At 38.4% G+C, this 25295-nt stretch overlaps 1 protein-coding gene across 3 annotated transcripts in view; it reads right to left on the reverse strand.

Annotated features, from left to right (window-relative positions):
• LOC128606066 (von Willebrand factor A domain-containing protein 7-like) overlaps nt 1-25295 on the reverse strand; it is a 79278-nt gene that overhangs the window by 16068 nt on the left and 37915 nt on the right. For 2 of the 3 annotated variants that reach the window (XM_053622062.1, XM_053622061.1), the window contains exons 6-13: nt 24908-25077; nt 20650-20762; nt 19923-20039; nt 19509-19718; nt 17543-17675; nt 17268-17420; nt 17075-17167; nt 16720-16988 (exon numbers count right to left, since the gene is read on the reverse strand). In XM_053622062.1, coding sequence (XP_053478037.1) covers nt 16720-16988; nt 17075-17167; nt 17268-17420; nt 17543-17675; nt 19509-19718; nt 19923-20039; nt 20650-20762; nt 24908-25077 — 1258 coding nt within the window. Of the gene's footprint in view, nt 1-6072; nt 6167-6376; nt 6650-7887; nt 8097-8260; nt 8539-16719; nt 16989-17074; nt 17168-17267; nt 17421-17542; nt 17676-19508; nt 19719-19922; nt 20040-20649; nt 20763-24907; nt 25078-25295 lie in introns of those variants that run through there. The other variant, XM_053622060.1, reaches the window with a different exon arrangement.

A 25295-nucleotide genomic window follows, 5' to 3' on the forward strand; every position in this document is an offset into this window, starting at 1 on the left:
ATCGTGATAAATAATCGTGATCTCAATATTGATCAAAATAATCGTGATTATCATTTTAGCCACAATCGTGCAGCCCTAGGTGTAACAGCAGCAGTCTTTAGTACTGCTGGAACAACCCCAGTCTCCAATGATTCATTTATAACACTGAGGATAGTAGGGCATCAAACATCGAAGCACGGTTTAAATAGGCTTGTGGGAATTGGAGAAAGCAAGCAAGTGATTGATTTCCAAATGGACAAAGGTGTGATGTGGCACGAGTTAGATGTAACAGAAATTTGTTTGCAAATATTATCAATCTTAAAATTTCCTTCCATGCTTGATAGAAGACATTCAAGCCAGTAAGGTGCTATTTACACTCCATTTTCTGACAAGCAGCCTTTCAAGAGTGCAGATTGTCATTACACCAGGGAGCAGAGCGGGCGAATGTAACCTTACGTGACCTTAGAGGAGCAAAAGAGTCTAGATTAGTAGCAAGAGCAGAATTTAACTGCAGAACTTTCTCCTCCAGCGATGAGGGATGCAGATCGCTTAAGGTGGAAACAACAGACTCGGAGAAAACTGTCTGATCAATAGACTTCCACTTCTGGAAGGTTACTGTTAGGATGGTAGGCTCACTTGGATGATACAGTTCCAGGTTAAAAAAGACAGCTGAATGATCAGACAGTCCAATGTCAATAGATGAAAACTGCGATACAAATGGGCCATTTGCAATCACAAGATCCAGGGTATGGCCCTTGTTATGAGTCGGGTCATTTACAAACTGTGTGAAGCTAAAACAATCAATTAGCGACAGAAATTCCTTAGCCGCTGAAAAGAAATTCTCTTATATCATGTACCCTCTTATATTATGAACTGCTATCAAATACCTATCATGAATGTATTCATTTAATTACCTTGTATTCATTTAATTACCTCTTTGAATAACCTGATCAACTGCTATCCTTGATTATAATCCTGGAAATACACATGTATTTTCGTGTCAACATGACACAGGACTTGTTTTGTATTATGACCATGTGCTCTGTGTTTTGTTTAAATCTGTCTGACACTTGGACCAGTAGAAACCGTCCACTTATCAATGTATATAAATACTCTTGATTCGGAATTCGATGGAGTAGGACGCGAAGTTGGAGGCTCCTGCTGATTTCGATTAAAATTGTAATTAATTTGCGCTTTTCGGTCATACAATAGATTTTGACTTATTCTACTCCGTTTCCTTGTTTGCACTTTTAACTTTGTGGTACGTTAAAATGTCTGGAAAGAACATGAAAACCCGTGGTAGCATTCAGACACGACTGAGGCCTAGTGTGCGCGCCTCGAGCGAGCCCCCTTCTCCCCCTGAATCCGCGTTGCCAAGCGGTGACCCTGACTTCGCCGCACTCAGGCTTGAGTTGCTGGCTTTACTGAGGAAGGACATCACCGATATTTTTAAAAAGGAGCTCCAGGAGCTCCAGAAGACTCTCGGGGAAGCGCTGTTTACTATCCAGCTTGACTTGCAGGCCGTGAAAACAGCTGGCTAGTGATAAAGTTGCTACTGAGGCTACCATGTCAACACTGAAAGGTACTGTTGGGGAAATGGAGCACGCGCTCTCCGGTTGCACCGATGACATAGCTCATATGAAGACTACTATCGAGTCTCTCACTGCGACCGTGACTCAATTAGAGAATAGATGTGAGGATTTGGAGTCAAGGTCACGGCGCAATAACGTTAGGATAGTCGGCCTTGTTAAAAGAGGCGTTTGGTCTGGAGAAGGAGCCTGTCTTGGACTGGTCCCACTGGACCCTTCAGCCAAAGCCCAAGCCTGGTGAACGACCACGAGCTATTGTGTGCAGATTCCACTATCACAGTGACTGTGTTGACATTTTACACCGTGCAAGAGAGCTCCAGCGGATTAAAGCGTGGGATTTGACCATTTCCGTTTTCCCTGACTACATAGCCAAGACAGCCCGGGCCCGGGCTGCATTTAACAAGGTTCGGCGTCAACTTCGTGATATTGAGGGCGCTCGCTATGGAATACTTCACCCAGCTCGGCTTCGCATTACATATAACGGTGTTCAGAAGGACTTTATTTCAGCGGAGGAAGCAGAAGACTATGTTAAACTCTTGATATCGGGGTGAACTGCATCACCTAAACAGCGGAGTCTTTTTCACTCTTCTTTTATTTTTATTTTTTGCACTCGGCCTTCCAGCTCTATAGAATTCGGATTCTTATTGAAGATATTGTCGTTGCATTAATTAGCCTAGATTTTGTGGACTTACTCCTCTTAAAATTTACTTCTGTATTAATGTGCTTCTCTGTTTTGATGCTCTGACCAGGTTAGAGTTTCTATTTATTTAATTTCATTAATGTTATTTCCTCGGCTTTACGTGCTACACTGTTATATTATTTGTTACAAGTCTTTAAAAGGTAAGGACATTATATTTGTTATTGTGTGCAGACTGTTTATCAGACTTGAAGTCGGTAGGGGCTTTTTCTCTTAATGGGACTTTTTGTCTTGGTAATTTTGTTGGTTAGTTCAGCTTACTCTCCGAGTTGTTTTCACATTGTGGACAACGTTCGGTTTTTGTAGGATACGCTGTCTCATTTGTTTATGGAGACTTTGGATGTGTGTGTGTTTGGTGGATTGTGAGAGTAAGCAGAACATGCCAATGCTTTGAAGAATGTGAATTGGAACAGAGTAATGTTATTTAATTGCGAATCTGTTTTTAGAGGATTTAAACCTAACATGGTGAACAAATTATATTATAGAATTCTGGCAATTTTACTGGGGTTATCTCATACAGTGTAGCAGGTAATAATTTGGAAAGACCTTTGTAATATCATAGTCTAAAACTCGATTTAATGAGAAGCAAATTAGTAAATGAATCACATGTAAATGAATCATACGTAAATGAATCACATGAAAATGAATCACTTGAATATTAATCACATGTAAATGAATCATACGTAAATGAATCACATGTAAATGAATCACATGTAAGTGAATCATATGAAAATGAATAAATAAATTAAAGACAATGTGTATAAATGCTCTTGTTTTGCATGAAATAAACGAGAAGTCTCTGTGAACACTCATATCTGTCAGTCTGTGTTCATTTCGCACTCTCCAGGCGTGCCTGACTCTGCGGTAAACCACACTTTCTAAGCACAGAACTAAAAGTTAATAGAAGTTAATGGTAAAACAGGCTGGAAGGCATCTGACAGGCATAATCTGAGATTCCTGAGATACATGGAAATCTAACAGCCGCCACAGAGTCACTCTGGTCCATATGAATGTTAAAGTCTCCCACAATTAGAATTCTGTCAAACTTAATAGTCAACGTTGACAGGAAGTCAGCAAACTCACATAAAAGCTGCGTGTGTCTTAGCCTTAGGTGGCTTATAGACTGTTGCAATGATAGTAGATAAATACTCAAGACCAGGCATTCAAATGATAGAAAATGGGGAATGGACACAGAGATTATATTGAACTTCAGGTTGTAAACCACAGTAAAGCCTTTGCCTCTGCCAGATAACCTCGGGAGATCTAATACTTCAAAGCCTGCTGGAGTGAACTGGTTAAACAGGAGCCCATCATTTTCTTTATGCCAGGTTTCAGTTAAAAACAACAATCCCAGCTTTTTATCTGTAAGGAAATCCAATAAAAGCAGTGCCTTGTTATTCACGGACCGCACATTGAATAATGCGGCATAAGCCAGGCTCTGAAGCGGAGACAACAGTGGTTTAGTCTCCCAGGGAACCGATATTAAATTACTGTGTTCAACACTAGTGTTACAACCCGCTATCTTTGGGATGGGAAGTTTTTTTGTGTGTGTGTGCTGTGCCATATTTTTGTATGCAGGTCCGAAGAGTCCCAGAGTTTCCAGCCTGCCCTAGCCTGCCTTGCTCCCACCTCCCCGGATGGCATCACTAAATGGTGGCCATATTTAAAGAGGAAGAGGAGTGAGAATGGTGTGATCTGTTGTTAGGAGATTGTTTGGTTTGTGTTGCTTGCCCTTGTGGCTATCAAAATTCTGTATTCTGACTGCTGTTCTGGTTTTGACTCTTGCCTGGTTTTTGACTTGAGTTTGGTTGTCCCTGTATCTGGTTATGTATATTCTTCACCATTGTATTTATGTTCACTTGGTTCACCAGCAGTAGGGGTGTGACATTTCTTTCGGAGAGGGTCCTTTTTGTCTCTGCTTTTGGCTTAGGTAGTTAGGGAAGTATCCTTGTATTTTCTTTGTTATCTTCCTTTTAGGTAAGCTAGCTACCTAACAAAATAATCCTTTGTTTATTATTTTGGCCTTGGCCCACCCTGAAGGTATGTCTGGTGGGCTGTATATCTATAACTGTGTGTTACAATATACCGCAACTTTTTAACACAAACCTGGTTGTGTTGTTATTCCTGGCTTCCCTTAGTTAAAGGTCAATTCCATTGAATCTCCGAGCTGGTTACTCTGTGCGGCCTAACCTAGACTGGGCTGTAACACCAGTATGAAACAGTTTGTTGGTCTTACGTCGACAGGTAGGGACAAAGTTGCTAGGAGAGGATGAGACAGCAAAACTGTGCCTAAAACCCCAATAGACATATGGTTTAGGATGTAGAAATCCAGCATCTCGACAGAGTTTGTAAGAGTCTTTGGCTAGACAATAAGAACTCTGTTTTAAAGTCAGAGGCTGGCGTGTAGTGTACCTTAAGGCCATGGTCATTAAGTGCACACTCACAGCTGGGCCAAGGCCTTAATACTCCGAAGCGCACTGTGAGCACAAAGTTGTACAATCCACAAACGCAGCCGGACTGACGCATTGATTCCCTGATTGCACGCTGCAGGTTATTCCAGGTGGAACACAGAAGTAAAACCAACAGTCCAAAGTATATAAAATGGCGGCACCACCACATCGCAACCATAGGGGCACTGAAAACAATATGACTTAAATAAACAAAAGAAAACAAACAAAACGGTGACAGGAGCGGCAGCAAAACGTGCCAGCGTACCCTCTCAACCGGAACCGGATGTGTCAATATATAAATATGTGTCAAATATATGTTTCAGCACCTTATTGTTAAGCTTTTGTTGTCATTGTGTTCTTTTGTTGTCATGTGTGCATCAGCCTTGTTCTTATGTTTGTGAGTTATTGCCCAGTATCCTTTAGTAACACTCAGCCACGCCCCCGCTGCCACACTATTGTTTAAGTTTATGGTTCTGGTTTTCACCTGTTTTACTTGTTTGTTTTGCGCTTTCTCAAATAAAGATTGCATTTGCATGCACCACCTCTACAAAATCCCTGACAACAAGATATAGCATTAGTAGTGATAATTCAGAAACTCTTGATTTCAGGAAAGATGGCCTACCAGTTTTACCAACTTGGCCTGATTTTTTTTTGGCAGCTGGTACAAAAAAGGCAGCCGGTAGGCATATGTTGTCACAATTCCAAATACTTATCCACGGATGGATAACATAACATATATAGTGCAGCTTATTATATATGTGTCAAATAACATTGTTTTGTGAAGTACTTGCACAAAAATGATGCACATAAAAAGGACATTATGATTCCATTAACTGCCCAAATATCAAATAAATGCCTCCCTTAATTTGTTTAATCACAGTTTTACTGGTGAACAGCTGCTATGATGAAAAACAGAATTAAATAATTGGAATCATGCATTTTTCAGTTTCTGCTTGAAAGGCAGGGTAGACGCAGATATCAAGGTAACAACAGATGGAAGTTTAAACAGGAGAAGAACAAGGGCAGACATAGCTTTATAAGAGACAATGCCATTTTCTAATATCCCTAGAATTCCTCTTTCATTCATTCATCTTCAGTAACCTTAGAGTTGCAGTGGAACTGGAGCTAATCCTGGGAACACTGGCAGGAAAGCTAGAAAGTCACACCTGATGAGATGCCAAATCTTTCTACAGAGTGTATCTTCTTACACGAACAAATCTCAATGCCTTTTCAAATGAATAATTTACTGTAGACCACTCAAACCAAAACTGAAAGTACATCAGTAGTCATGGAACAGGAAAAACAGTTATACATGTTGGCAGAGAAACATGTACATACCCACATCTAGATCATTTACCTGCAATGTTGCTGATTGGGGTGTCTGGTTTAATCAGGTTGGAATAGGGCTCTCTTTTTCCCAGTTCAATCCAGTTACTATGACTGTAAAAATCCTTAGAGAAAGACACGAACCAGGGCCAGAATTACAACACGAGTGTTGCAAACTAAATTAAATGTTAAGTCTTGCATTCTGCTTAAAACAAGAACATCTCTGTAAATATTACAGCAATGCAGTGTAACATTTTTACATTTATTCAAAAATACTCAATATATCTTCATTTAAATTAGCACTGCTATTATTCTTCAGTAAAATGGTATCATACCTGCAAAGTGTGCAGGATTTTACCAAGCGCCTGTCTGGCAGCTTGATAGCTCTGTTGCTTGATACTGTATTTGACAGCAGAAACTCCTTCAGTAATAAGATTCCGTCCAGCTAAAAACTCCTCATTGTCAAAATGGTAACTTCCAGTAAAAACATACCGAAAATCGACCCAGGCATTGAATATAACTATCTCATCAAGGCTGCTTTGAAAACCTTTGGCTGAATCAGGTGAGTAACAGCTTCCAGCCACAGACTTTACTGTCAGTGCACCTGGCTGCAATTAGAAAGGGGGTCATTCCATCACAAGTGGACCGATGCAGGTTGCTTGACCATTTTTAATTTTCCTATATTTTTTTGTGATTACCTCAATGTATTGGCATTGCAAAACCATTTTATTTATTTATTTTTACTTTATTTATTTTACGCGTTCTTAGTGTCATGACACAACAAATTTTGGCTATACAACTGTTTACGAAATCCTTAATGTCACATCTCAGGATGGTCCTAGCTCCTCAAAACTGATCACTAGAGCACATTACAAGGTACATGGACATATATAAACATTTTGCACATTCTTGTTTCTTAGACTTAGAACTTAAGTCCAATTGTAATGCTCAAGATTGCTCACAGTTCCACATTTAGGGTCAGTTTATAATGGGAAGGGTTTAAGTCTCAGTCTTAATATTTTTAGGGGGTTCTTAGGTAAGTATAGTGTGCATACAGAACATCTCAGGTTTGCGACTTCTCTCTCTTTTTAAAAAAAAAAATATATATATATTATATATATATATATATATATATATATATATATATATATATATATATATATATATATATATATATTCCTCTCATTTTTGGGTGGAATATATGTGGTGGGGGACCAAAGAGAAACATGAAATTTTTATAGAAACAAGTCCCATATAGTAGCATTCTGCTATAAAATTCTGAGTTTGAGATTTCCCTGGTTACAGAGCTAGAGCTATTGTAAATCTGGGGAAAAGCCTACTTTATTCCTTTGAGAAATGAACAGATATAATATAAGCATAACAAATAATAAAATATGAACAGTGTTTGACAGTACTTATGTTTATAATTGACATACAATAGCTTATGCTTGTCAATGAGGACTAAAATGTTACTATATTTGATATTGGCAACAGAGAAGAATGAGCTATCACAGGGTTCTTCAGATCTGCAGAGTTTAAAAGCTGGATAACCAACATTTGTTGAGTGCCATGACACACAACTGGGTAAACCAAGGAAAAATAATAATAATAATAAAAAAAAGTGGTTTTGCAATGCCAATACATACACTCAAAAAAACAAAAAAAAAAAAAAAAAAAAAAAAAATTTTTTGTTATGTTTTGTTATTTGTTATTATGAGTTGGACTGGCCCAAGGCACAAAACAGTTGAATATAAAAAATATGTTTTATTATAAATAACTTTATATTTCAATAGATAGATAAAATGGATAGATAGATAATAATAGATAGATAAAAAGTTTTATTTACCAGGACAAAACTTCGTCCTTCCCGGAGTGCTCGTGACTTACAGATATCGGCTGTTGTCTGTAAAATTGCATCACTCGTTATGTCCTGATGCGTCTTGGATTTAGAAAACAAAGGCATAAAGGTCAGAGTCTGACTTGCCATGAGGATCATTATAAGATATATATAGATCAATTTCTTGATCAGCAGATTTGTGAGTATCATCATCAATGCTGTGAAGAGAAAAAAAAACCTTGTCATAAATAACCTTCAATACAAACTTTATATATCATTCTTTTACATGCTTTCTTATTATTTCTATCTACATTTCTTAATTAAATATATTAAGCAGAATTCTAAGCATTATAATTGTAAATTATTGTCATACAGGTCATACCTTAAAGCTTTAGTCTCTAGATGACTTTAATGGAACTACACTGTAGTACTGTAGTGTCAAAGTGAAAGTTCTTTAGTGCTTGTCCTTATGAGTCTCAAAATGTACATGAAAGTCACTCCCATAACCAAACATAACAGACATGGCATTATGATAACATCTTGGCCCTTTTAAGAATACATTATTTGAGCATAATTTAATTTAATGCATAAATATGTGATACAATTCAAAGATTTCCCAGAACTAATGAAACATTTCTCTTTTGCATATATCTCAACCACAAATAATATAAAGTGCCCCCCCCCCCAAAAAAAAAAGTGAGAAGAAAGAAAACACCTTAAATCTTTCCAAATGGATAATTTACAAATGCATACCACAGTAAAATCCCTAGTGTTGATTAATACCCAAAGTGTTCATTTGAGTCCAATGGCCTTATATAAAAACTGTAGGATGTAAATTCACCACTCTGGGTGTTAAATAACCACTGGGGATGTTAGTACATCCATAGTGATGGAACAGGAAAAACAGGTAAATGCACCAGCAGAGAAATACCTGCATACCCGCACCCTGTTCATTTATTCACTGAGCTCTAAATATTAAACCTTGTGTTCTGTTAATACTTAGCACCTAATGTCCTTTTAAAGCAGGTTATTTCTTTAGCTATTATAGCAGTACAATTGTAATCTCTTTAAATAAATTTTTAAGTACAAAGTATATCTTCATCTCAATTATTATTACATTATTCACTTGGCCCATTTTTGGTACATTATTCAAAAATATTTTCAACATTTCAAACAGAAATGTGTGAAGTATAATTCTAAAAATTACGTGTTTTCCTGAAATAAAAAAAAAGATTCACTTTGCATTCTTCTTTCTATCGCTTTCTATTATTGTGATAATCATACCATTTTTCTACCACAAATATATTATTCTCAAAATGATACTTTATTCTCATAATGCTACTACTTTATTCTCGAAATAGTATGGCTTTCATCTCATAATGCTACGACTTTTTTCAACAACCAGAAAAACAGGGGGGCTAAACGTACTTAAGGTCCCCAATGTTGGAATGAACTACAATCCCACTGCAAATGCAAATGACATAGTCAAATTAAAAACTATACAAAAATATAAACTATGGGCATATAAAAAACTATATAAAAAGAAATATAAAAACTATAGTTTTTTACTATTCAGTACATGTCATCCACGAAACAGTGATGTTTCGTTATATTGTATTAAGTACAGACAAGAATGCGTTGCAATTTAAACATGTAATGTAATATAATGCATGAATGTATATTTGTAAGCACTACTAATTCTTTAATTCTATTGCTTTGATGCTTTAAAATCACCCAGTCTGCTGTGGTTTTATTCTTCACTTTGATATCACACAGGAGGGGGTGGGGTGGGGAGTCATTTATTCCTGAGAGGTGATAACAGTGGGGGCAGGGGAGATCCATGCTCCATTAAGTAACTGATGAAAAAGTAGCAAGATTCATCCCCTTCAAAATTCAGATTCAACTAAATCCTCGACATCCATTTCTTGCATTGATTAAGCTGCTGGCTCTTCTTTATGTCATTGTGATAATCATGCCCTTTTTCTACTTTTTCTATGTGTGTTATTGTTAAAATGATGCTTTATTTTCAGAATGCTACAACTTTTTTTAAACATTCTCTTGTAGCTGGTCCGCCTGCTCCTAGCAGGGCTCGAACCAGTGTCGACTGGTTTGGGAGCCGGACGTGCTAATGAAAACTCTAAAGTGTACAGCCTATAGCATACTGTACTTCACTAGTGTGTCTCTTGAAGCTACACTGTAAAAAAAGATCCTAATTTTATGGAAACTAACACTAAGTTTTTACTGTGTGTCATGTCACAGCAAACCAGTGACAACATTTCCCATCCTGCACTGCGGCCTACAAACATGGCCGCCATGGACTACACTTCCCACACACACACACACATTCAACTTCTCCAGAATTCTAATCACACACACCTGTTTACAATCTCACACACAATCACACCACAGTATATAAGAGACACTATGACTCTGCGTAGTATTGAGTTTAACTCTTTACCAAGCAGTTGTTCTTTGTTCTCGTCTCATTTTGGTTTATGTTCATTGACTTCATTTCTCGTTTCCCGACTCTGTTTCTAGCCTCGCCCAATTTATGCCTGCTTGCTGATCGCCTGACCCATTGCCTGTTTTGACCACACTTCTGTCTAATGATTTGGATTTGTCTGCCTGTCTCTCTCTATTAAATGTCTTTTACTGCACTTGCATCCATCTTCAACTCCATCACGTACTGGAATGTGACAGAATACTAGGCCGTAACATGGATGCAGCAGGAAAGCGAAGAGAGCATCACGGCAGTGTACATGGGGATGTCTGGCCACCTTTCATGTCAGTCCAGTGGACTACCATGGACCTCCCGGAGGAGAATTGTGGATTGTGTGACTACCTGAGGCAGTTCTTGTTCCACAGCCAAATGTACCCAAGCCAAACAAGAGACAGTGGCTTGGGTTCATGGTGTCCTGGTTTTATTGCCCAGCCCGTGACTGGGCGGACCATCTGTCCAGTACAGGGTCCAGTGCCCTCCATAATGTAACACAGTTTGTGGAACTATTCTTGGAGGTGTTTGGGCATCCAGGGCAGAGCAAGGACTTGGATCAACTGTTGAGGGGAGTCAGTGTGACAAACAAGGCTGACCTGCCATTCCACACCTATTATGAGTGGATTGACAGGTCACCCTCCACAGCTCAGCTTCAGGCTCCAGCCGACAGGGCAGTGGTGGAGGTGACACTGACCTACAAGATCGAGGACTGCTGCAAAGAGGCCCAGCTACAGTGTCCCAAATGCAGGAAACATGGGATACAGGGATCATATTTCTGCTCTCGGGGATGTTTCAAGAACAGCTGGTGTATTCCCAAACGGCTCCACAAGAGAGCACCTGCAGAGCTCCACCCAGAGGTCAACGTGGCGACCTCATCTCCAGATCTCCAACCTGAGACCTACGAGGTGGTCTCACCTGCTGAGCTCCAGCCAGAGGTCAACACAGTGACCTCATCTCCAGAGCTACAACTTGAGACCCATGAGGTGGTGTCACCTGCCCTGCTCCAGCTGGAGGTCAATGTGGTGACCTCATCTCCAGAGCTACAACTTCAGATCCATGAGGTGGTCTCACCTGCTGAGATCCATGAGGTGGTCTCACCTGCCGAGATCCACAAGGTGGTCTCACCTGCTGAGCTCCAGCTAGAGGTCAAAAAGATGACCTCCCAATCCAAGTTCATGTCCGAGTTCGAAGAGCTGACCTCTCAAGACCAGTTCATGTCAGAGGTCAAAGAGATGACCCCTGAAGCCAAGTTCCTGTCCGAGGTCGAAGAGGCGATCTTTCAGCCAAGTTCCTGTGAGAGGTCGAAGAGGCAACCTTTCTAGCCAAGTTCCTGTCAGAGGTCGAAGAGACAGCCTCTCATGCCAAGTTCCTGTTCGACGTCGAATTGACGACCTCTCACACCAAGTTCCTGTCCGAGGTTGAAGGGACGACATCTCATGCCAAGTTCCTGTCTGGGATCGAAGGGACAACCTCTCACACCAAGTTCCTGTCCGGGGTTGAAGGGACGACCTCTCATGCCAAGTTCCTGTCCGAGGTCAAAGGGATGACCTCTCACACCAAGTTCCTGTCCGAGGTTGAAGAGACGACTTCTCAAGGCAAGTCCCTGTCTGAGGTCAATGATTTGACCTCCCATGCCAAGTCCCAGTCTGAGTTTAATGATGTAACCTTCCATGCCAAGTTCCTGTCTGAGGTCGAAGGGACCACTTCTCAAGCCAAGTCCCTGTCTGAGGTCGACGATGTAACCTCCCACGCCAAGTTCCAGTCTGAAACCGACATCACGACCATCCAAGTTATGCTCATGCCAGAGACTGTTGATACGACCAAGCAAGTTCTCCTTATGCCTGAAACCGACGTCACGACCAACCAAGTTATGCTCACTCCAGAGTCTGTTGACACGACCAACCAAGATCATCACGTACTGGAACGGGACACTATAGATTTCTGTTCTTTTCTAATTGTATACAAAACACTGTAAAATTATGGACATTATCTGTAAATTAACAACCCAACTCTTATTTTAAGTATTATACCAATAATGACAAATTACATTTATTTCTCTTTTTTTTGTTGTTGTTGTTTTTTTCCAGAAAAATTACTATATTTTTTATACCGTATTTTTCTGGTTTCTTAAATTACATATAAATTTATGTAGAATTACAATAATTATCTGTAATTAAATAGGAAGCTCATTATATAAAGGGTTTTGACCATACTAACAATTTAATGTTTTTCTTTGTAATTTAATGGTAAATTTTGTTAGTTTTATATTTATGTGTACTTTTTCATTCAATATCTGTAATTCTGGATACAAATTTAGCAAACATTTTTCATTACATCAAACATAATGCATAGCCTTTTTTTTAGAGTACAAAGCTAGACTGCTATCATGGTTGAAACTTTCAGGCATGTGCCTCTGACCAGACCCAATCAGAGATGCCACAGCGAGTAAAAGCAAATATATGGCAATGAATCTGACAAAAGTAAAATGAGTAAAGGCAAAGTCAGGAAAACAATGCATTGCAGTAGATCAGGCTGGAAATTGTAAAATCAAGAATGATATGCATTAAGTCCTTTAGAGCAGCAACATGCTTGAAAGTTTCAACCTTGAGAGAGCAGTAAAGCAGGCTGAAGACAATTGTTGTCGCTTGTATGGAATTCTGGATGTTGAATGTTGGCAAATTAATGTTGCTGCAGGCAAAAGCTTAAACCTAGGAAATCATGTAACACTGCAACACAGTAAAGGGGAAAATGTCGTTGTCATGTCTGTATGGCATTTTGGCATAAGTTTGGTTCTAAATGAAAGGTCAAGTATTTGTTAAAATGCAAGATGGTTATTCTATGGGCTGCATGAATGTAACAGTAATGTTACCATGATGTCAAGCCAGCCATTAGCTTTTTATATAGGCCTACATACAGTATGTCATACGGATACAGCAGTGTTTGCTATATAGCTGTTTTGTAGCAGTGGTGGCTGTAGGAGAGTTTTGTTGATTGTTCCATCTCCACTGCTGTCACTACTCAATTTGGTTCTTGTGCAAGTAATCACACTAAAACCTTATTTTATATTTGGGGGCTTGATTTTGTTTAAAGAACCACTTCTATACACTGGGCCTATACTTATCTGTGCTTGTGTTGAGGCCAACTGAGAAAAAAATTAAAATAAATAATAATAATATAGACGACAGCCTATACTGTAGGTATTAATAATGTTACCTAGGTAATAGGTAACAGTAATTAATAATATTACCTAGTTTAACAGGTATTAATTAATAAAACTTTACCATACATTTATAGTAAATTGTATTTATATAATTTTTTATTCAAACACTGCAAGGAAAACACCATTAAACCAATTAATTTTATAAATATTTTATAAATATTTCAACCCCCTTCTTTCTGGCTGCAGGTATAGACTACCCATGTGCAGAAAGGCCAGCTATGGTAGGAGTTTTGTTCCTATGGCTATACGAGCAATAAACACACAGGTACTCAGCCATTGTGATGTCAGATGCATTGTTGCATGACGATCCTGATGTTTTTCTCCTTGTCCCCTTCTCCCCTCTATGCCTGTGATTGATTATGATGGTCTATATGTATGATGTTGTTATGTTTTTGTACGCACCCACTGTGGAAACAAATTTCCTCTTGAGGACCAATAAATTATCTATCTAGCTATCTAATTAAACATAACAGCCTACAAATTAAACTAAATACACACATTTATTTTCTTTCTTTTAACATATCTTTTCCTATAGTTGCTATGTCTCCATGCTGAAACAATTCCTATTGGCTGTCTCACCGTGTTGCTTTGAGCATGATTGGTTAATCTGACTGTCATCCAGGAAACTCACCCATGACAACTGTTCGCGGCTCTCACCGGTCAAATGTGAAAATCCGTCTGCTCACCTGTAGTCGCTGTTACTTGGATTATTTTCTACAGAAGCCCTAAGAGGCCATGGATTATTAATTTCTTTCTGTTGTTTTCTCGTGATCACGACTTAATTTTCTCGTGATCTTGACATAGCCACATGTTCCAATATTTTTGCTCGCTTTTAAATTGGGTGGTCTGAAACAAAATGTACTATGTTCTATGTTGTTAACACATCTACACATAAATACCAGGGAATAAAAGCTGAAATTCTAAACTCTCTGCTCATATTCAACTTTTGATCTCAAACCGAAAGTTCTTCAGTTTACAGCAGAAACAATTGAATTGGCCTTGCCGTTCCAATAGTTTTAGAGGGGACTGTATGTGCAAAACATGGCTCAAATAACCAAGTTAAGTAACATCCAGTCATCGTCATCATCATCATCATCATCTGTAAATCTTGTTGTAAATAAGGTGCCAGCATGTAATTCAGTTTAATTAAAACTTACATTCATACATACATGCACTTACATTTTAATTATAGTGAGTTTACAACTGCAAACATTAATTCTATACTAGAACCTGCAAGATTAACTCTAACTAGAACCTGAAACCTGAAAACTTATACTGCATGTAGATATTACATTGTAATAGCAATGCATTTTTTAAAATCTTGCATGTGCATGACATTTCCCAGTCATTTAAGAACTTATTTATATTTTAAACTTGTATTATAAAACTGAAAATTACAACATGTGACAAAAAACCCTCTTGATATCTCTTTCTTTAACAAACTTACCATTTACTGCTTAATGTATAAAATCATTACAGAATTAGTATTATATAGGCCCAAATATGCAGATTTCTTAGAGCTGCATGAATTGGTAAACAGAGGCTCCTATATTAAGCCAAAGACAAGCAGACAAAATCAAGAGAAATTTTGCATCATAAGTGAGGCCGCCTGGAGCAGCCCTAGCTCTCAGAGATTTGAAGCAGGTGGCAACATTTCCCACTGCAGCCAGTTCCAACTCTCAGAAACAGCAAGATGAGTTGTAGACAACCATCGTGACATTCATCCCTGTGTCACTGAGAACAGTGGTGGTGATGAGTGTGCCATTTCCCTGGAGGACTCTCACACTTTGAATACCTGACCCATCAGTCATGTTGGCTTTGAGGTACCATGAGGAAAGGCTGCAGTTCACTGAACAGTCAGCATTTATAGTAACTGCCTCACATAGTGGATGAGTAATGTCTGTTAACTTAAAGAAGTAGAAAAATACAGTTGAGTTTCTACCCAGTTTGGCCCCAGTCACTTTGTAATAACTATAATGCATGGCAGCCTGTGAAAACCCTACACATGGTGAGATTTCGACATTTTAAATTACTTGACTTGTTAAATTTCAAGATTTCCTTCCATTTGTGGCACAGGAGCATCATTTTGACAGCAGGCATTTAGCTATCCAAAAATGTCAACAAAACATGACATTTGCTATGTTAAGGTGTTTGACATCATATATATATATATTAATTACTTAAACTTGAGGTCATTGTATGCCCCATGCAGAAAAAAAACAACCATTTTCATCATTTTTGGATGTCTGCCAGAATTCAGCCACAGTGAGCTCCACTGGGTTTTCCCAGACCGCCACACATGTAAGAATTGATCATCAGTTCAGCAGTTATAAGAAGTTAATAGTCAGATTTGAAAACTTTGAAATGACCTTCTGTTCAAAAACTGAATTTAGGCATTAGCACTTTCTTTGACAGCATCCTGGAATATTTAATGTACTGTAACGTAAGTAATTACCGGAGCAACAATAGCAAGGTGCAGCACAATGTAATTGGAATCACCTCCATCCATTTCTTCAGCTTCAATCGTCAGAGTGACATCAGTTCCAGAGGAAGTATTTTCAGGAACAGTCAGAGTTACTGCACCATTCGCACTGCCCCCACTCGCGAGAGTTATGGATACGTTAAAGCGAGTGTCAAAATTGCGATCATTGCTGACTCTGATATTAAAGCTTCCTCCAGAGCCGCTGTTTTCCACTGTAAAAGGCAGAGTGAATTGTTTTCCTGGTTCAATTGTTCCAATAGGTTGAGTCTAAGGGTAAGTAGAAAGAAAGTAAATTCTGCACTTGAGCAGCTTTCATGAGCAGTAAATAATGTGGACCAAAAGGAATGCTGGTCTCCAGTATACTCTGTGCTTAATAAATACGATTCAAGAAAATTTCAGAATGAACACATTGACTCTTAGGGTGAGTATCAAGAAAATACACTGTTCCTCCTCAAAATAAGAAAATGTAAAAGCCAGTATATATAAATTTTTGTGAACCTTGATTGAATTTGATTATTTGTTGGATGGAAATTGCTGTGTTGATCTCATAGTTCTTTTGCACATGCTGATTAATTAGCTTGCATTATTATTATTATTATTATTATTATTTTATAAGTTTAAGAATATTTTTGAATATAAACTTACAGTAATGGTCACACTTGATGTTTGGAATTGAGTTGGTGACTGTCTCTGAAAGGTGTTATCTGAAGATCTAGAGGAACTGATCTGTCCAACTACACGAACAGTGAACTCTCCTGCTGGGATGCTGTTGAAGGTCACTAAGTACTGCCCACTAGCTACCTCTTCTAGTGTCCCATTTAAAGAGTTTGAACTTGATGCTTCGACCAGAGACACCTCTGTAGGCCTCACACTGTCCCCACCGACCATGGATACCATCAACGTGATATTGGTGTCTGAATGAAAGGCAAACAAAGCAGAAATATATGTTTATTCAGAACTAGAGTATCTGATTGTCACATGTAAAGAGTCATTCACTTACTAGCTGCAGGCCTGCTGTTTAATACAGCATAGCTTGAATGAAACTCTTGGGGAAGTTCTACAAAGTCAAACAGGAAATCAACCTCGCTTTGACCTGGATAGTAAATAGAAAAACAGAAATATTTTTGTAAACATAATTTTTTTGCAATTTATTCTTTCATACCAAATTAGGAGAGTTGTACAAAGATTTTTACCAACAACTCTGATGGTGTAGAGCTGTGTTGATTTAACACTGAAAAGCCACAATCCAGTGGGGTCTAAAATATTTGGTTGCACTGTGTGAAAGTTACCAACTCTCTGAATAAGCCCCAACGCCCCAATCAGTTCAGTGCTGCTCTGTGAGATTCCTGGGTTAGATAACAGCATTATTATAGAAGTTTAGCATAGTATTGCATAATGTTGACATTACACAAGTTTCTTAGTGGTATCTAAGAATGAGGGTTATTGATTCATTTCCCAATCTACACACCTGAGGGACTAGTGATGGTGTAATCTGGAGAGTTGCCTGTGATGAAAATGGTCAGGTTTTGCACAGAAGAATCCACAAAGACTGAGAAGATTTCCACTTTTGCTGTATTTCTTATAGCCTGGAGTAGAGTGACCTAGAAGCAGAAAAGTGAGCGTTACTCATCACTCAATGCTAATATGAATGTGCTTAGAAATAGTTTTAATTTTAATTTTTTATTTTAACACAGCAGATCAGCTCATGCAAGGTCACTAAGCTTTAAAGATAACAACAAACTGTACAAAAATGCGAATCTAAGAAGGAAGATTCTGCATAAAATGTCAAGACTTATAAGCAAATACCATAATAGGATATAGAATTTATAGTATGTAGTTCAGTCCAATCTTATCCATAAAGGTGAAACTGCAGGTTTTTGTTCCTACTACGCCAGAGCCACACCTTCTTCCTCCTGTTTAAATAACATGATCTGATTGGAATACAGACCTACAGCCAGACTAACCCTTTCATAATTTCCAACTTTACATTTATAGCTTTTGACACCCTTATCCAGAGCGACTTGTATTTATCTTATTTATACATTTGCACTGTTAACGCTTGTGCACTACATCCATTAAAGACACATTTCCTTATACAGATACTTCTAGAAGCAGTCGAACCTCTATTAAAACAATTAACTCCTCCCTTAACCCTGGCTATGTACCTAACTCCTTTAAACTAGCAGTTCTTAAACCCTTGATTAAAATACCCTTCCTTGACCCTTGTCAGCTGTCTAACTATAGCTACTCCTGAAGATTGCCCCACATGGATAGCTGTTTGCTGTGAGATTGCTGTGGTTGGTAATTCATAAACACCCTAAAGATTGCTGTGGATGGTTTCACTTGCACAAGACTGAACTCTCTGAAAACAGTCTACAATTAAAAAAGCTCACTAAACTAATTAATTTACATCAGTTTCACATAAATTAATTTCAGTTAGATTCCAATAATTTGTTTTTGTAAATCCTACATGATTTGATCATTTTTAAAGCCCTGAATAAAATCAAACTTTGTGTGCTGAGGCAGCAATATTACCATTGTGTTTTCGATCTTCTTTGAATGCTATATTTATTTCTTCCTGTCAGTGCTAACAACCTTGTAAGATTTCATGGCATAACTGGATTTCATTAATACTACATGAATTGATCACACTCACTCTATATAATTCAATCTAGCAATTAGAAAATTGTTTAAATTAAATTTCATACAAGCACTGAAACTAAGTTTTGATGATAAATGATTTTTATGTATACTATATGTAATTTGTTCTCTTAAATCTGATCTTTTTTCAGGGTATGCAAAATTATTCAGGGTCTAGACTTAAAGCTAAAAATGCTAATGAAATAAAAAATGATGCTCATACTTTTCAACACGCTCAGTACTGTTTGAATTTACAGCAATTTACAGGAATGACTCATGATCAAACTATCCAGCTTTTGTGCCTGGTTCCTCTCAAGGTTTCTTCCTCATGCAGTCTTAACGAGTTTTTCATTGCCAAAATAGACTCTGGCTTGCTCATTAGGGATCTAAATCTAAATTAATATCCATTAAATATTGTTAAACGTACTATATAAATAAAATTTAATTTAATTTAATTCAATTTACAAAATAATTTATGCATTATTTACTAAAGTAGGCAGAGTGGGGTGAGTAGTAGGCTGAACTGTTTTTTTGTTTGTGGGAATCTAAGTCAAAGAAAGTCAGCTAAATTAACTGAAAGAAAAACATTGATAAAACATGTCATTGATTTTACTATTCATTCTTTCATTCATCTTCAGTAAGTGTTATATCTTGTTCAGGGTCAGAGCAGATCTAACACCAATCCCAGGAATATGTATTAAAAGGAATGGCAGACCAAATGATGGCTATAATGCAACTGGCATTTAGCTGTAGGCGGTAGTATTATTCTATTATCAAAGTACTCCTTTAATTACCAGTGTAGATCTAGAGGTAACTGCAATAATGTTAGTAGCTTGGGACAGTGTTTCTTTGGTGACCTCAATAGCATGGCCCCCAGAGGCCTGAGCCAGGTCCTGGTAGACCTGAGAATTGAATACCTGAGAAACTTGCTGCTGGCCATTTGCAATCTCGTCATTCCTTCTGCGATGCTGAGAACTAACGGAGTTGGTTAGCATAAAAGTCACCTTCAGGGAAAGAAAGAATATGTAATCAGTGTTTTGCTTATATTATTGCATTGTTACGATGAAAGCAAGACGAATACATGATCGGATCTAAAATTTATACATTAAATCTTTTTTTAAATACTTTTTTTTTTTTTTAAACTTCTAAATCAACAGTATCAATAGATTGCTTGTGTGTACAGTATATGAAAATTTGTATGTACTCACTACAGACTTTGTTCTCTCAATAAGGGCTTGTACAGTATTTCTCAACCTTTTATCTTTTGCATCAGCATCGGTGAAAACAAAAATCTCAGTCTGTGTTGGAGACCCAGTGATGGCAAGCTGGAACAAAAAGTATGCTACGATTGCTACTTGTATGCTTGTAATTAGTCAAGACTAAACAGGTATTATGTATGGGCCAGCCTAGAGCAGGGATTTGACTGACTGACTGATGGAATGACTATCTGAGGGACAGCTTCACTGACTGACTGAGTGACTGACTGATGGAATGACTAACTGAGAGAGAGCCTCACTGACTGACTGACTGATGGAATGACTAACTGAGGGAGAGCCTCACTGACTGACTGACTACATTACATTTAAATTTATTCATTTAGCAGACGCTTTTATCCAAAGTGACTTACACATGACTAACTGACTGACTGATGGAATAACGGAATAACTAACTGAGGGAGAGCCTCACTGACTGACTGACTGACTGACTGACTGATGGAATGACTAGCTGATTGAGAGCCTCACCGACTGACTGACTGACTGACTGACTGACTGATGGAATGACCAACATTGAGAGCCTCACTGACTGACTGACTGACTGACTGACTGATGGAATGACCAACATTGAGAGCCTCACCGACTGACTGACTAACTGACTGAATGAGTGAGGAGCTGACTGACTTAAAGAGCATCCAACAGCTAAACTACTTTATCATACCTGGAGTCCTGAGAGACACATTTCAGGAGAATCTCCTCCACCAGCAGCTGTAAGTGCATTGAGTTGCTTTTTAAATACATTAGGATCAGTTGTTCTTGAAAGTGGGCCATAATCTGAAAGAATGTGTAGGCAGAGAGGAAATAGTTTATTGTTTGTTTATATACAGTCAGGTGAAAAATTATGACAAATTGCGTGACAAATTTGTCAAGCAAACATTTGATCCTCTTTGAAACAGTGCCTGTTGATGAAGTTGATACACTCTATCAAATGATACATAAAATTGACATTTTGCAGTAACTGTCACAATTTAAATTAAGAACAACAACAAAAAAACAGATGAGTCACCTGGAAAAAGTAAGTACACCCCTACATTTATCACCAGAGTTGGGTGTAACGCGTTATAAAGTAAAGTATAATGTAACGCATTTCTGTAATCTAATTACTTTTTCTGATAATGCAGTAATGTAACGCATTACATTATAAATTGATGTAATTTGATTACAGTTACTGATGTCAATAAAATTATGTTGCTTGCGTTACAAATGTATTGTTAAGAAAACAATATTAAGTAAAATGTATTTTTAAAATAAATCATGTTTTCCCCTGAAGACTTTTTCTTTAGCCCCGTATAAATCTCCACTTGGAGCGGTTTGTCATTACGCAACTGAACGTCAGTAAAAGAAGACGGCCGTGTTGTAATTTTATATCTTCAGTGAACGGAGGCGAGACCAATCAGACAGTGTTTACAGGAAAATACGTGGAAATACTCGTGTCTTATTGGCTGACAGCTCTCAATTCTGCCAAATGATATACGCAGATTTTTTAAATTTATTTTTTTTTACCGGTAAAGGGGTTGAAACGAAAACACTAACATCCTCTGATGCTGAGCAGGAAGACAAGGTGTGTAAATGTCTACATGACTTCCAGTTTACGTGAACATGCTATGAGCAGAGGAAAGATAATGGCACTGTAGCAGCTAAACCCATACAATGATAGCTTAGCTGTGCCTCCCCTTGGCTAGCGAAACCAAACGAGCCTAGTTAGAAAAGTTTTATATTTTATTGGTCTGATAGATCAACAGTGACAACAACCAAGGCATGTTTTATGATAAATCCAACTTTTTCTGATCATGTCATACCATGAGTTTCACTTTGCAGTGTATTTTTGTATGTTTTGAAAGTAACCTGAAAGTAAAGTTATTAGTAATCTGATTACTTTTTACATGCAGTAATCAGTAATGTAATTAGATTACAATTTAGTAATTAGTAATCTGTAGTGGATTAAATTTTTTGAGTAACCTACCCAACACCGTTTATCACACCTTCAAATCTTGAAATTAGAATTAGGTGTTCAAGATTATGTGCAGTGATCAGAACCTGCTTAGGGAGGGCAGGTGGAGCCGGTCTTATTTATACCCCTCTCATATCTAGTGTCTGGTGTTCCCTTTGCTACTGATCAAGCACATCGGCTGGTCAATCAAGCACAGTAATACCATGGTCACAAACCAGATACTAGTTGTTTTGGCACTGTGGACATGTGCCAAGTCCTGATGGAAAATGACACCAGCATCTCCATAAAGCTTATCAGCAGATGTAAGCATAAAGTGCCCTAAAATCTCCTGGTAGACGCTGCATTGACTCTCGACTTGAGAAAACACAGTGGACCAACACCAGCAGATGACATGGCACCCCAAATCATCTTGGATTCTGTTCCTCTCCACTCTTCCTCCAGACTCTGAGACTTTGAGTTCCAAATGAAATGCAAAATTTACTTTCATCTTCCCCATGATTGTGGTTGTGTGTCCTGAACCAGACTGAGAGATTAAAGGCTCAGGAAACACTTGCAGGTGTTTTGAGTTAATTAGCTGATTAGAGCTCTTCTCAGGTCAAAATTTTTGTATTATAAATTCTTTATTCTAATATTTTAAGATACTGGATTTTTGATTTCCATGAGCTGTAAGCTGTAGTCATCAAGATTAAAACAAAACAAACAAAAAAGGCTTGACATATTTCACTTTATGTATAATGAATCTAGAATATATGAAAGTTCCACTTTTTGAATTAAATTAAGGAAAAAAAATGAACTTTTCCACGATATTAACATTTTTTTGTGATGCACCTATATATATTAAAACTTCTTAAACTGCGTTTGCATCTGTCTCCTCCTCTTTGATGTGACAGAACGTGACACTTACTTAGCTATTTAATATGTGCTGGCTCAAATTTTGCCTATTACCTGAAGACACTTAACATAGAAACAGATACTCACATATTCAATTGGAGAAAGAAAAATAAGACACCAGCCGTGAGTGAGAAGAAGCAAGGGTCCAGGTTTATTTGTTCCGTTCCACCACACGAGATCCACACAGTTTGAGATGTCCCAAAATGCGATCTAAAAAACCAGAGCTGAAGCTCTTCTATTTATACAGTTTTCTTAGGGTCAGGATGACCCAGACATCAATATGTTTAGAGTTAGCTATCCTACCATGGAACACCATAACGTACATCAATTGGCACTGTTGAGGACCCTTATCACGCAGGTGCAGTTCCGGCTCCAAAATATATTTTGTCTTGGTTCACTCTTTTAAAAAAAAACTTGACCTTGTCTGTGTCGCTTCCTGACTGGATTTTCGTTGAGAACGGACACTTTCAAACACACCATCTCTACATCATGAGTAAATTTTATGTTTGTTCTACATTTCTTTTTTTTGTTTATAGTGCTTGCATGTACATTACCCTATAATAGTTTTTCATGAAACAGAATATGAAACAGAATATGAAACAGATTAATTTCTGTTTTCTGCATACACACCAGGCCTCTGTGTGTGTGTGTGTGTGTGTGTGTGTCTCTTAGTTGACCTTCTGCCTGCGTGCAGACGTACTCCACCTACGCTCTGAGACCTGCTGACTCCTAATCAAATACATGTATTGTTATACCCCTGCACCTTGCTTATCTGTGTGTTGTGTCTTAGGTGAATATCTGTTCATACAGTCCACCAGCCCAGTGAATTCTCAATAATTGATGGTACCTATTACTCATACTAGGTCTCCCTCGTGTTTATTTCATGTATATTTTATATACAACATTTCCCCCTCTGAGGCTATAAAGCCTCACAGACTACACATATATATATTGTTTTGAATCCTGACTCCTTTGATTACACGTTGATTAACTGTGTACCCCCTAAATAGTGATTATTACTACTACTGTCGTTAGTATAAGTGGCTGCTACGAGTAACTACTTGATTGGATCTACACGTCCCTATCTTTCTCAACTGGGCCTGTCAGCCCTCAGTTTTGTATTTTTCGGGACTGTGCAGTGTGTTGCTTCTCCCCAAAAACCAAACCTCGCACTCAGGGGTGGGCGAAAAAACCTCTAAGGAGGAAAAATTCCCACCCTGCCAGCACCATGTGCTCGACAGCACCGTTATACTTCTCTCGTGCCTGATTGCGTCACACTTTGTTGCACATCACATGTCATATCACAAACATTTTATAACAACCCAAATTGACAATCTCTGTTGGCAGTATCTCTCTGTATGCTGGCTGTCTTTGGCCCAGGCACTTTACGTACCCTTGGGCCACCCTTGGGGAGAGGTTAGGCTAGCACTTACACCCAGGGCATGGCTCATCACATCGTCTTCTCATCCTGGCCTGCCATTGAATTGAGAGTTCTGCGGTAATGTCTCTTGAGAGCAGACCCCCCGTTGACAGCTTCATACAGGACCTTCACGTGTTCCCCGCCACCTCGTCATCGGAGGATCCTAGAGCATCCTCGGGGATGGGGGGTCGCATGTTCTTGTAGTCAGCTGCTTCAGCCATTCTCTTGTAGTCAGATGCTTCAACCATTCTCTTGTAGTCAGCTGCTTCAGCCATTCTCTCGCTGCTCATGGTGACCACCACCCCACGTTGAGGCGGTAACGCCTCACCCTTCACTCCAGGGATGGAACACCCCTTGGTACACAAGTCGGGGGTCACGGGACAAGGAACTTCTGTCTCCTCTCTCCATCCCCAGCTCTGGTCCTGTGAATAGATAGCTTCATACATAGCAGTTAGTTATCTCATATATGCTCTTAGTACCATCTGCAATTACTCCAGCGGCAGTCCTTCATAAGGAACATATATACTACAGTATGTAATCACATACAACTGTTCTCTCACCAGTCTTTCTTTTTTCCTCTCTGTTAAAGTTAATAATAGCAATACAATACAACATGCAATTTAGACTGAATTACTTATAAAGAGCAATCAAACTTACCAGGGTCATTAAATGGTACCAGGATGTATTCTGAACGTTGAGCTGCAGTGCCTGTTTTACTGTCAATGATGGATGAAGTAACTCTCCTGACTTCGTCAATGTCTTCAGACATGTTGCTAGTGGTGTCAATAACAAAACACAGCACTGACGTCTGGCTGAGTCCCATCAGTCTGAAGGATGAGGAATCACACACATAACTGTACTACTGAGCAGATGAACCTGGGTTCAATGCTAAAGGGAAGGCAGAGAAAATAACTACCATATAAACTGTTATAATTTTAAAATGTGTGATTAACCCTATTTAACACTATGTTAGAGGAATCATCAGAATATGGTTGTGAATAACATCGAAAACATGAAGCTAGAAACATCACCCAAAGAGGCAAAT

Source organism: Ictalurus furcatus, chromosome 3 (assembly GCF_023375685.1).
Source record: "Ictalurus furcatus strain D&B chromosome 3, Billie_1.0, whole genome shotgun sequence".
Classification (NCBI taxonomy): domain Eukaryota; kingdom Metazoa; phylum Chordata; class Actinopteri; order Siluriformes; family Ictaluridae; genus Ictalurus; species Ictalurus furcatus.